The sequence below is a fragment of the Mus musculus genome, chromosome 6, assembly GCF_000001635.26.
Source record: "Mus musculus strain C57BL/6J chromosome 6, GRCm38.p6 C57BL/6J".
Classification (NCBI taxonomy): domain Eukaryota; kingdom Metazoa; phylum Chordata; class Mammalia; order Rodentia; family Muridae; genus Mus; species Mus musculus.
In genome coordinates, this window is record NC_000072.6 from 138,362,701 (window position 1) to 138,377,039 (window position 14,339).

The 14,339-nt window shown below is 38.8% G+C and overlaps 1 protein-coding gene across 17 annotated transcripts in view; it reads right to left on the reverse strand.

The window, feature by feature from the left end:
• Positions 1 to 217: 217 nt before the first annotated feature.
• Positions 218 to 14,339, reverse strand: part of Lmo3 (LIM domain only 3) — a 219,289-nt gene continuing 205,167 nt past the window's right edge. For 12 of the 17 annotated variants that reach the window (XM_030255087.1, NM_207222.3, XM_011241131.2 and 9 more), the window contains one exon: positions 218 to 3,347. In XM_030255087.1, coding sequence (XP_030110947.1) covers positions 3,242 to 3,347 — 106 coding nt within the window. In that variant the 3' untranslated portion in view covers positions 218 to 3,241. Of the gene's footprint in view, positions 3,348 to 12,119; positions 12,266 to 12,290; positions 12,947 to 14,339 lie in introns of those variants that run through there. The other 5 variants (XR_868844.3, NR_151449.1, NR_151448.1 and 2 more) reach the window with 5 other exon arrangements.

Below are 14,339 nucleotides of genomic sequence, written 5' to 3' on the forward strand. Positions count from 1 at the left end.
TTAAAAGAGAACTGTTTGTGGCTGGATGTCTTACCAGAACTTCCATTGTCACCTCCCAGGTGCCACGTGTCTTCCCTGAAAACAGTGTTTACTGGAGCTTATGGTTTTGATTCTCTTTATAGAGAACTTGAAATTTGTCTGCTGACAGCAGCAACACAGTCACTTTCAGCAAGATCACTAAAAATATATGGACATGCACAAAAATCATAGCCAGAAATTCATTTCGGACAATTTTATTTATTTCTCACATAAGTACAATGGCAGAGAGCCTCCTCCTTCAGGAATCTCCAGCAGTCTCAGGGAAAGGAGCAGCTGCTATGGCTTCCTCAGGCTTGTTGGGATTTGGGTTTAGAGAGGGACATAAGGTTGCATTTTCCTGTGGACAGCACATGCTTTCTTCAGACCACCTTCGTCTTTGCCAGTTAAGCGCAATCAACAGTGATTGATTGTAAACATGAATCCAAATTAAACAAAAAATAATAATAATAAAAGAGTCCAGATCTTTATTAAGCAAGATGAAAGTGAAGTCACAAACGTTGGTCGTCCCTTAAGCTGAGCAAGCTGGTGGGATGGGGGTTGACTGGCCCCTCGTCAGAAGTAGCCTGCAGAGATGCTAGGAGGACAACTTCCCCAGCCTGAGAAATCAAAACTGTGGCAGGCGTCTGACCACAGCATCAGATACCATGACACAAGGGCTGCACAACACAAAGAGAAGAATTGAGGCAAAATCAGGGGCCCCGAGTTCTCAGCAAAACTAACTTAATGCTTCATGTCAAAAAAAAATGCTACTAACTGTGGCCAAGTAGCTGGGAAACACCTTACAGCTGGAAAATTACCCCTTTTCTTGGTTCACAATTTCATGGAGATTAAAGATAATCAAAAAAGATTAAGGCTTTAGCTTTTAATCCAGGTGAACAATTTCCCCCCAAATTAAGCCAAAGCAATGTAGATCCTGTTTGGTTTGGGCAAGGCAAGGATAGCTGAAGAGCTTTCAGAAACTGAGAAAAGTTTGTTTCCACCGACACACGTTTTGACCTGTCAGAGACAATCTGAAAACTCATTTTGATGGGAAAAACTGAGGATCATTTGAAAAATATGTAGACAGACTTTATGTAAAACCTTAAATAACTATTAGCAGGAACTAGCAGGGCTGTGTATTAGAAACTACTTCTTGCTTGCATCTCCCCCACACCCGCCCTCTGTATCTTCTCTCTTCCAGGTTTTGTTTTGTGTATTTTACTGTCATAGCTAATCACAAAGCAAGTTTGTGGGGCTGAGAGAGCAGTGAGGATCGTCTTGCGGACCACAAGAGGACAGCTTTGCAATTCTTCATTCTACCTCGAATTTGGGCATGTGGGAGTTTCACATTCTTCACAATGAGGCATTTACAAAATATGCTTATTATTCAATTTTTACAGAACCTTTTGTTTCTGCAAAAGGTGACATTAAGATCCTCATATGTTCTCCTAATAAACTCATGCTTCGAAATGACTCAAAGCCACACCAGCACCGATTTCAGATTAGATTTTGGCCCCAGACCAAGAATGTCGGGATGGCATTTAATCACCATCTGTAACAGGGACACTGGCTGGGGAAATGGTTAATACAAGTAACAGTGGGAGATATTTCCTGTACAACAATGGAGAACAAACTAAGTAAAACCGCAGTGTTGACTTTTCTTGGGAGCAAATACGGTACACTGTGTCTGTATGGAGTGGGTTTGCAAAGTGGTCTCACTGCACAATGCAAAATGAACAGAGTGTGAGCAGAAGAGGAAGCTGTATTCTTGGTTTTATTTCCTTAATTGCAATTTAAGTAATCATTTCCCACAGTTTCTGTTTCTAGAACATTCTTCTTCATCAGCTATCATTTAAATAAGGGGGAAACACCATTAAAAAACAAAATGAAATAATAATAATAATAATAATAATAATAATAAAGGGGATAGATTTTAGCCCAAGTGTTACATAATCTGAGTTGGAAGATGGCAGTGATCAGGAGGGACCGAGGAAGTGTGACAGCAAATTCAAAGTGTTTTAAAGATTAAAGTAAATGGCAGGCGAAATACATCATCACCAAGCAGCTCTCAACTTTTTACCAATCTCTCTACTTCTCTTCTCGGTTTCTGTACAGACAGTTCCAAGGCTGTGAGCAGATCCCAGGGCGACTCAGCCATCAGAATTTCAGTGGGCAGCATCCCGACTTCAGGAGACGCACCCTCAAGCCTGTTCCGGGCCATCAGCTCATTAACCACGGACACAAAGCCCTCATCTCCTAGGGAGAAATCTGGACAACATTTACACAAGAAGTTGAAAACTTTTAAATTATGTCGTGACTGGGGTAATACCGTTCTCATTTAGAATAACCCTTTGGAAGTTGTTCACATGCTACCCAAAGGCACTAGTTCAAATAGGGCGTGTGGCTGGAAAAACAAAAGTAGAATAAATCTAATAGTGATGGTAAGGAGCTCGGTAAAGGACATTGGAGGACGTCACTAAGCTTTAAAGTCATTTTAAGAATGGCACTTTTCACGTTGGCATAAAACGAAAGTGCTTTAAGCTGAAATCGTTATCATTTTTTAAAGCTGATCTTTAGCCCCCTGAAAATAGGGGGTTATGACAAGAACGCGGCGCTACACCAAGCTGTTGTAGCCGTAAGAAGCAGATGTCACTAACTGCTTTTTTGTTTGTTTACTTGCTTATTTTTGCCTTTCTAACGTCGATAGTCTTGCTTCATCTGTGTGTCATTGTGGAGGTTTGCTCTTCAATTCTTACTAGAAAGGTACAGCTCGCTGAAAATAGCTGGCAGACACAGAAAGCATAAATGTACAGTAAGTTGAAACACTGATTGTACTAAATGCAACAATACAAAGAAGCAAACCAAACACAAATGGTAACACAATAAAACTGTATTACATTTGTGCTTTGGATTTACAATACATTATATACAATAGTCCAAAATAAACATCTCATGCCAAGTGACACAAAAAAACGAATGGCAGGCAAAAAAATCCAGCAATATATACATTACTTCTCTCTTTAATAATGAACATTCAACTCTTGAACGGGGGCAATTTCACTACATACAGATGCAGTCCACCTTCTCCTCCACATGGCCATCCTGCTCACCTACCGCTACCCTATTCAGCAGGTTCCTGTGTCGATTGATTCTTATATACACGTGAGCAAAAAAGATAAAAGGATGTAGTGCTTTGCATTGTTGGGGAGACGCTGCTGCGGGCTCAGCGGACCTGGGGTGCATAGCCTTCTTTCATGAGGCCTTCCTCGTAGTCTGTCTGGCAAAGAATCATATTGTTCTTTAAGAAAAATTTGTCTCCGACACAAAATCTGAAAAGAAAAAGAATAAAGTGTGTTAAGACTACTTGAAATCCGAAAGACTGTCATGGGAAGTTACTTTCATCATGAAAGTTAAAATTGTTTTATTTGGCTAATTCACACGTGCATACAGTGTCTAAAATCACCTTCATATATGCATATTTTCTAGGATCGGCGAGGTAAATTTTTCGGCACCCACGTTGTTATCCCTCCTTTCCTCCCTTCTTAGTTTTTCCTTTCCTTACCACATTGGCGAGAAGGAATACTTGGGGCTGGAGAGGTGGCTCAGCGGTTAGGAACACTGACTGTTCTTCCAGAGGTCCTGAGTTTAATTCCCAGCAACCACATGGTGGCTCACAACCATCTGTAATGGGATCAGATGCCCTCTTCTGGTGTGTCTGAATACAGCTATAATGTAATTATATACATGAAATAAATATTTCTATTTTTTAAAAAAGAGAAGAAATCCTTGATCCATATATACCTGCAGTAGAGAAAAATTAAAACAACACAGATTCTTACTGGTCAAGTCCATGGTCCCATGCCTGCTGTCCAGTGGAAGAGGCGAGTGTAAGCCTGAGCCTGAGCTATCTTACTCTGCGGCAGATTCCCCAGTTAGGAAATGACAGTAGACATCACTACCTGGAGTGCTCCTCATTAAACCAAAGAGAGTAACCTGGATCAACTTCTTAATGTTGATGTGATTAAATAAAACCACCTAGCAGCAGCTAATTATGCATCTTAGTTTATAAAACACTGTTTAAAGTGCAAGACTGTAATGTTCTTAATAATACACTTTTTATATAGTTTCCCAGTGGGTAACACTCCGGACACAATTAAGGTCAGAAATAAATACTTGTGCTGTTTTCAGTACATTTAACAATAAACTAACTCTGGCCAGATTTGTGTATACACACACACACACACACACACACACACACACACACACACACACATATATATGCATATATATGTAGCAATTTAAAGTTCAAACAGCGGTGTTTAGTAGAGTTGACTGAGACCAACTCTTTGTAATTATTGAGGCTGACCCTGTGACCTTTTGTGGTGGTGGTCATTCTTTATCAGATAGTCAACTCAGAATGATGCTCTGGCAGAAATCTTAGTGGATGGATTAAATTGCATCGTGGAAGCCACCCTTTAATGCTCTGCAAAGTTGAAGGTTTAAATGAGGGGCACTTGGACTGATTTACATTTGCAAAGATTGGAATTCTAGACAAACAGTGAATCTATTTATTTTCCATCCAGGCAGCTTTGGAAATTTATCCCTTATACCAGCTAAGTAGATAGAGGGGGAAAATAGTGTAATAAAAAAACTAGATTGAAAAGAATTAGCTCTCCTCTTAAAGGAAAATTGGTCTGTTTATTTGTGGAATTTGCTTTTTCCCCAGGATTACTGCCTGCTGCTGATGTTGGTTTAAAGTAGATGCTCAGCTCTGGTCTTGAAATCCTGGATTTGTTTGCAGCTGCACTTACTGGACAAGACGCACATTTAAGTTTGGTACTTTGAATATATTTTTCCTCCTTCTTCTTTTCCTCCCCCCCAGATTTAGCCTATATGCTTTAAATATTGCACTTAAACAGCAATGTCTAATAAATTGGTTTATGTAGCTATTGTAACCATGAAAACATATTGAATAAATGAAAATATTCCTTCATTTGGATAACCCTTAGGAGCACAAATTTGACTTTTATCTTTTGTGTAAAATTAAATGAGACAGCATTTATGATGTATTTTATTAGTGCACACGAAAATCAGTTTATATTACTGCTGAAATTAATTTTAGCTTGTTAATAATAAAATATTATATCTGAATAAATGCATTCAATAAAGCACTCCTGTGTTTTTGCTGTTACTGAGTTGGATTTACTATAAAGAAATTTATCTGGAGATAGTTTTCAATGTTCACTATCTCTAACTTTTGTTCAGGTACCCAAATTCTGTTAGCCATCATATACAGAGATGGGTGTATGTCATAGCGCCCTTTCCTGTAATTCCCTGCCATTCTCCACTCAGAGTCCTATAAGTCAGAGCATTTTCTTCTGTAAGTGAGTAAGGTCAGGGTTGTCACAGTGAGTAAAAGAAACAGTGGTCCTGAGGACTTGGTGTGACATTCCGCCTCTGTCATACACCCAGTGCCCAAATACACAAATGGATGTATGCCACAGTCACAGGGTTGTCACATATCCCATGCAGGCATGGGTGCATAATACGTTTTTCATACTTGAGTTCAGTGTTAGAAAGATGAAGACGCAGTATGCAACTTGAGGGAGGTCACTCTGGAAAGCAGAGGGAAAGCAGGAAAGCAACCTGCTATGGATAGTATCCAGAGTCCAGCCTTCCACTGGTGGCAAAGAGGGTCAAACTTCAGCTTTTCATTCTATGTGATCAGTCTGTCTGTAGGGTTTAGTGAGGAACGGAAACCAATATGTATGACAATGGCTGGAATGTGTATAAAACTGTCACCTTCTAGCAGCTAAAGCTAAGCACATATGTAACAGGATCAAACTTGTTCCTTGCATCCAACCTAGCAAGCCAGCATATCCTGGGCTCCTACAGTGCCCAACACCTGTCTTGGGTTTCCACCGCTTGGATGCATATGGTGAACGGAAGGCCCTTCAGTTCTATGTGGATCCCTGATCAGTTCTTTTGTCCTGGCCAGCACAAAGTGAAGAGTGAAGATAAGTCTATTTGTTTATCAGGTCTTGATTTCTTGAAATAGAAACTCACTCTGCTGCTTAGGCTTAAGCTAGTCTTTGGGTCAGCATGGCCTCCCACATACAAACTCATCAGGCCCCAACCTCCTGAATGCTGCCGTTAGAGGGATGAATCAGATTATTGTATTCCCTTGTGCCCTTATTGTAAGCCTTTGATTGGATGTGTGTGGCATATTCTATATTAGTACAGAGAATAGAATGATGAAACGTCTAAAAATAAGGAAATACACATTAAAATATTAAAATAATTCTAACTTCTTATCAACCACAGAAATATATTTTATGTACATTTCAATCTATCTATAAACATTATATAAAACATGGTTTAAAAGTGTCCCAGTCACACCTAGCTTACCCAGTAGTGTAAGCAGTGCTGGCACCTGTGCTTAGAAGACCATGGATGTTCAGTTAAGATGGTCATTGTCCCATATAGGGGCTGTGGAGGTGGTAAGTACTTGCCACACAAGAAGAAGGATCTGAGTTCAAACCCCAGCACATAAACAGTCTTGCATAGCAACGTTTGCTTGTAACCCCCGAAGTGGGAAGGCTGAGACAAGGGGATCCCTGAGGCTTGCTGGCACTCATTTTTACTAAGCTGATAGACTTAAGACTCAGTGAAAGATTATAGTGGAGAGACCATGACTACAGAAGACACTGACTGCCAGTCTCTGGTCTCTACCCACATGCTCACACATATATCCATCTGCACATCCACAGACAAGTGTTTGTGCACTGCAGACACACACACACACACACACACACACACACACACACACACACACACACACACACATTTACTCTCTGTCTCAAACATGTATCTACACTTACATATGTAGATGTGAAAAATTAGATAAATAACAATTTTGGTATTAAATGCTTAGCAAAAGAATTAACTGGAGTTTTGTTAGGAAAGGCTAATTTCTAATATAATCTGCTTCTTATGTTATACTAATGGTTCAACATTAGTAGGAAAAAAACATTTTGAACATGATGATTGCTAAAAAATAAAAATGCTGTAAGTGTATTAACAGGTCTGGCTAAAACTTGTACAAAAAAATTCATCATCTTCCTTGTAATTTAGTCCTAATTGTTTGTGGAATGGTCAGCTCTATTAGTTTTATTCTTATTCATAAATTACTAAAGAGGAAAAAATGCAATTAGGTGATTAACTAATTTAATATTCATATGTTGAAATTAAGAATAGAGTTAATTTCCAGCTGAGGACGAATCTAGCTTAGTTCATACTGTTTTTTTGAGTCCCGAGAAACAAAAAAGAACTATAATCAATACACTTTTGTTCTAAAATAGGGGTCTTAGAGCTATCTTCCCTCCTATGTTTCCACGAGGTGTGGTGTATTTCTGCTAAAACTTTGCACCCCTTCAGTCAGAGCAAACTATCAAACTCTGTTCTAAGATGCCACCATCGGTAATATGCATTTGAAGACATGAGATTGTTGACTTAGTCATTTTATTTCTTTCTCTAAGATCAGAGATGTCTACTTACAACTACTTTCTGTTTTTACAATACTTTAAAAGGCAGAGGGAATCTGGTATGTATTCCCAACACCTCTACTTTCCCACTCAGCATCTCTAATCACTAAAGAACGGAGTGCCCTGTTCTGCAGTATTCAGCAAGTGGCAGGCTTCCGGTCCCTACAATCGTGAATGGATTTTCTGTCTTTTCCCCATTGACAGCCCGATTGTCATAGCATATCTCACATCTCACCATCCCTCTGCACCAAGGAATGCTATCCATATCCTGAATCCTGCTATAAGTTACTCAGAGCCAACTGTACCTCAGTCCTGCTGGATCTGTTTATATGTGCATATTTTAAGTCAGAAAACAAAACACTCTCACCAAATTCGTTTGCTCCAGTGAGTAAAACCCTGACTTGCTTTGCTAAAATCTTGAGTGAACCATTTACTATTTGGGCAGAGTACTTAAAATTTTCGGCACATTTGTTGTGTCTGTATGATGCTTTTTGTGTGTATGTTTTCAGGGTTGACCTTTGGTGCTAGATAACCACATAACTGGTATGCTTATTCCAGGTTAAGAGCATTTCTCTTGGACTAAGCATTCCTCAGTTACTTATAGCTCTTTGTATCTGACTGAGGCCTCCTGGGGTATTCCCAACTTTACATTAGCATTTCCACTGTTCAGTATGTGTTTATATGTGTGTGTGTGTGTATAATTAAGTGCAACTTTTTCAGTCTGTAATGATATATATTATATATTATACATCATATTGTATATTATTATATATTCTGTATAATATATATTTATATGTATTTAATTATATATCAACAATTAATGAAAAGAGGGAACATGAAATAATTATTAACATTAACAAGACAAATTATAAAGATAATGAACTACAAATTTAAATTATATTTGCAATTTCAAACTAATATATTAAATTCTCTCTCTGTGTATGTGTGTGTTTATGATTCATGTAGGTGCACATAAATGTTTGTGGGTATTTAGGGTAACATCAACCTACAGTATCATTCCTCAACTGTTATCTACCTATCTTCTTGAGACAGAGTCTCACTGAGACCTGAAACTCACCAATTTGGCTGGGCTACTGTCTGGTGAGGCCAGGAGTCTGTCTGTGTCCACCTTCCCAGCTCTGGGGTTGCAAGCACTTGTCACACATTGATGTCTGTTGTTTCGTCTTGCTATTTTACTTTTGGAGCTGGACTGTAAGGTCTCATGCCCGCCTGGCAAGCATTTGACCAACTGAGTTCTGTCTCCAGCCCAACCAGTATCCTGAGGGCTCTTTCCTGAAAACTCAACACACCAGACCCAACCTATTTCCCTGAACTTGAAAGCTAGATGTCTGTTCCCTCAGCATAGCTCTAACCAAGTTGGTTAGGACCTTCTGTGAATCTCTGTATCGTGCCCCCCCCACCCCCCCAGTGCTGAACTCATTGAGTTTCTTAAAGGAACTAGATTTTATTCCCCTCAACTTCCACGGGGACTACCATTGTTTTGGTCCTTGAAATAGAAAACAAAATGTTGAGCCAGAGGCTTGCTCGGCTCTGAGGACCAATGTGCTGCTGCCCTGCTTGCCAACCTGAGTTTGATTCCCAGGGCTTACAGGGTAGAAGGAAGAGAGATCCGATTCCCCCAGGCTATTCTCCGACCTCTGAACATGCACTGTGGCACACATACACACACATACCAGAAAATTAGCCATGAAAATGTTTTAAAAGTAAATATCACAAAAAAGAAAGAGAAATATCATGCTTATATATATATATATATATATATATATATATATATATATATATTGGGAGCTATTTCACTATAAACATGTAGATTAGTTTTCTCCTTTTGTTCCAAAGTCATTATTTAATTTTCTGTGGTAGAACTTTTCAGCATTTAAGAAATTAAGCTAGTGTAGAGATTTTTTTCAATTCCAAATGAAAATTAAATTATTGTAAAATCAGTTCTAGAATGATTTTTTAACCCGGTTTTCTTTCTTTTTAAAGGGAGACATTTGTATAACTTAACTATAGGATTTCAGTTTTAACCATGCTTTGCTTGAAAACGCATAGCTCTGCACACGTTATTATGACTGCTGCATCTCTCTGTGGTGTGTGTGTATGTGCACGTTCATGTGTATATTTGTGTGTATGTGACAATGTACTAATGCACACATGTGTATGGAGGCTGGAGGTAGACATTGGTTGTCCTACAGTACTCTTCTTCTTATTTATTGTTATTTTTTAGTAAGAAATTATAAGAAATCCTTGGGACATTCTTTCAATTCCATGGAACACAAATTGGAAGTCCTTTTTATAATTTGTTTTTCTTTTTTTCTTTCTTAGGGGTCACAGGGGAAATGTGCAAATATCACAGCATAGGCAGAGATCAGAGAACAACTTGAGGGAGTGGTTTCTTCCCTTCCACAATACGGATTTAAATGATCGTTCTCTGATTCTCGTGTCTTCTCCATGTGGTGAATTTGATGGTTCTTCTTTGCCTATCTGAGTCTTCCACTGAATCTGAAGTTCACATACTCAGCTACACCAGTAAGCCAGACAGCTCCACAGATCTTCTATCCCTACTTTCCCATCCCTGAGATTGCAGGTATGAAACCACTTGCCTGGTGTTTTATATGGGTGTTCTGTATGGGCCAAGCAATGCAGCCTTGTGATGCCTGCTACTCAGGCGGCTGAGACAAAAGAATCCTAAGTTCAAGGCCTTCATGTGCTATAGTGGGATTTCATCGTTAAACTGGAAGACTTAGTGTTCTCTGTATCAGTAAAAAAAAAAAAAATGTGGGCAGGGCTATGGTGATGTTTCAGGGATACAGTGTCTGTCAAGAATGGTCAAGGCTCTGTGTCCAATCTCCAGGACTCTAAAGATAAATAAATCCATACAATAAACACATATTTAAAAACAAAATTTAAGGTGAGAATTGAATAAAATTAATACATTTCCGTATTCCATAATTCGAAATGTGAATGAAGTTTGTTTTAGGGGAAATATCCTTGAATGAGCTCTTTCTCTCTTGTTTCTCAAGGAAAAATGACAAGGATTTGCACAGCATTTGTCAGGAGGTGGCCATGTTGGAGGCATCTCCAGGGCAAATGTCAGAGGAAGAGGAGCGTATCCTATCCTGAAACCCTGGCGTATCCAGGTGACCACATCTGTGTGCTCTGCTTGACTGATGAAGATGAGCTGACTTCCTGCATTGAGGAAGTTTGTCTTGTAAGGACCACGGTGACAAGACAATCACCAAGTGCTAATTGTGCATAACCAGTACTAAAGATATGCAGCCACTTTACGGCAGGTAATAAATGAAGCGAACATAGAAATGTATTAGGTGCTTTTGTAATGAGGTTGGAATAGTGTTTTGCAGCATTAAGGATGTGAGCGGGTTTTAGAGTCAAAATTTAGGAGTGTTTGCCTTACTTGACTGAGTTCTACTGAGCAGACAGACTTAATTGTGAATGTAACTTTTTATTTCCATGATGGAATAAAACTGATCTATGATTTGTAAATAGCATTAACCGCCTTCAATTACTTTGCATCATAATGGGGTTTAGGCTGACTTTAGCACTTGAAGGATGCGGTCCTTTTCGATGAAGAGCGTAGATAAAATATGGAAGCCTGCCCTAGTGGAAAAAATGGACACAGGGCATAAACAATTCCCCAGAGGAGCGAACTCTGAAGGGCTACAAGTCAGCACATAAACACCAATTAAAAATTATAATCAGGTAGCAGCTTTCATCTCTGAAGGTGACAAGAATTTCTTTCTAAATAATAAGCCCCGGTGTTAGGGCAACAGTGAGATCTGAGCAAATTTCCTGTGAAGTAATGGGTATGGCTTCTATGAAGATCATTTGGTCAGCATTTACCCGATGCTTTCCAACTGTAGTACTCTTTGCCTAACTAATTACACTCCTGTGAACTCATCCTGACACAGATTTGAGCATTTTTTCTGCTTCAAGAGTCACTATTTTAGCCATGATACAAAATGCACTGTAGAAATAGCAAAAGCCTCACGCCACAGTGCTGACTTCATACTTGATAAAATGGGATGCCAAATAGCCTGAAATGTCTTTAAAAAGATTTTTTTTATCAGCAAGTAAAAGATACAAAGTAGAGATTAAATGAAAGAGTTCAAACATCACACATTAAGACCCTTCCCTGTTAAATTGTTTAGAAAGATTTTTTTTAAATCTTCATTCTGTGTTTGTATCATACTCACCACACTCTTTATGCCTCCCTACCTTTCAAACCCTCCCAACCTCATGATTTATTTCTCTTACTATTGCTGCTGCTGCTGCTGCTGCTGCTGCTGCTGTTGCTGCTACTACTACTACTTTTAAAGAAGAGTCTTACCATGTACGCCAGGCTTGCAACTAAGTACATCTTCTTGCCTCCAGCTTCTGAGTGTTGAGATTATAGGCGTTTACAATCAGGCAGGCTATTCCCATCACTACTTTAAAAACTGTTTAGATGTCAGTATGATATAGAGATGTTATACATATCTTGTCATGTATACATAAAAGGAATCGTGACCAGCTACATACTATTTTAGTTTAGAATGGTGAAGGCTGTTGTTCTTCCTCATTTTCACATTTTCTTCTATAAATATGTAAACTTTTCTAAGAAGACCAGGTATACCAGATACTTGTTTAAGGATAGGTGTCATTGTTGCTGCCGTAAGTGAATCAGCCTGTGAAGCGAACAGATATGTTCTAATGTTATAACTAACGCACCTTTAAAACATGTACACATGAATGTTTACATGCATATAAGTGTGTCTGGGTGGATGTGTAGATGTTTGTGCTTGTATATCTGTGTTTTTCTAAAATAAATGACATGTGAATTTACTAATTTATTGTTGGCTAAGTGTCATCTTAAACTGACTTAAGCCTTTGTTGACCTAAAACATTTATTAGGAATAATCAAGATACAAGATGGTGCCTAGGTTATTGGCAAGGTAAATGCAATATGGTAAGTTATAGTTATAGAAGGCAATATTCTAAATATCTATATCTGGTAAGAGACTCTTTTGAGGTATAAACCTTATAGAAATACCAATTCATTGGGGGTATAATACAGCGTAATTTATAAATATAGAAGGAAAGACTTTTGAAAACCAACCCAGTACCTACTGGAAATTATTCTATGCAAATTACATACTTTGCCAGACAAGTATCTGCTTTTCCATTTCGTTGTCACAGAAACTGTAGTAATTTAGACAGCTTAAGTAACAGATTGAAAATCACCAAGCTAGTAAAATAGCAAGTATATGTTGGGCCACAGTTTGACTCTGTTCTTACCCTGAATAATATCCTATTATTCCATGGAGCTTCATGAGGAGACTGAGCCAAACAGGACTTTTCAGAGAAAGCTACATGAATTGAGAATGTAAAGAAATATTAACTGGTGGCACACTATTTGGACATTTTCTCACAGATACTATATGTTCTTGACATCTTAGCAAGGGTCATACAATTTTAAATCCTGTGGTTTTGATATTTATCATTTTGTCATGTCTGTTTGCTTGTTTTTTGAGACAGGGTCTCACTATATAGCATCAATTCTCCCAGAATGTGCTATATAGATAGATCATCTTGAACTCACAGAGATCGACTTTCCCTTATGTCTAACATACTGGGATTAAAGGATGCACCACCATTCCTGGCCCTGATAGGCACACTTACAATATTGCAACATCTTCATTACATATGGAAAAGGTGGTAGACATTGAATAATTCCCACTGGGAGGAGTAGAATTTTTGACAAGGAATATGTGAAGGACTTATTATACTTTTAGTTGAAACAATTTTGAAATTAACTAATCAGGTATTACAAATGAGGAAATTCGATCCAAAGTGATGATGCAGTTAGCTTAAGACCAGACAGCCAGTTTGTGGCAGAGATTATAGGACAATTTAGGATTATAGACTTCTGTGCATTATTATTTCCTTTGCTGCTTCCCTAAAGCTGGTGATTGCTTAATTATTAGATACCTGTGGCTCCTCCACAAAGAGACTGGTGGTAGCTAAGAGTATAGGGAGATCATGTTTAGAATTCAGATAAGAAGTCAAGGAGGGGAAGATAGAAACAGAAATAAGATGTAAGTCAACTTCCTGTCATTAATTCTTTGTCTCTAAAAGAATTGCACAACAGTAAAAAGGTAGAGGTTGTGTGTGTGTGTATGTGTGTGTGTGAATGTGTGTATATTTGTTTATGAGCGCATGTTATGTGTGTGTATGTGTTTGTGTGTATATTAGTGAGTGTGTGTATTGGTAGGTATGTTTATGTGTGTGTGAATGTGAATATGAGGTATGTTGTGTGCATGTGACTCTATGTATTGGTTTGTGTGTGTGTTTGTGTGTGTGTGTGTGTGTGTGTGTGTGTGTGCATGGAGGTCAAAGGACAGATTCCAGTGTCAGTCTTTGCCTTCTCCATTGTTTGGATGTCAAGTCTTCCAGCTTATCTGGCTCCAAAGCTCTGAGGGTTCGCCCATCTCTCCCCAACTCCTCTCCCCATATCCATTTTCCTCAGGAGGACTAGGATTAGAGGAGTGTGCTAAGCTGTTCATCTTGACCAGGCTACAGCACCCAGGTCCTCACACTGGTAGAGGAAATGCTGTACTCACTGAACCATGTCACTACTGCCACGAAAGGTATCTAGTAAAGCAAGAGCAAGGATGAATGATGAGTCAGGATGCTAGCAGAAGTGTTTCCGTATCCAGTTGCTGTCACATAATACCCTTCTCTTGAAGCTAGCCTGAAGAC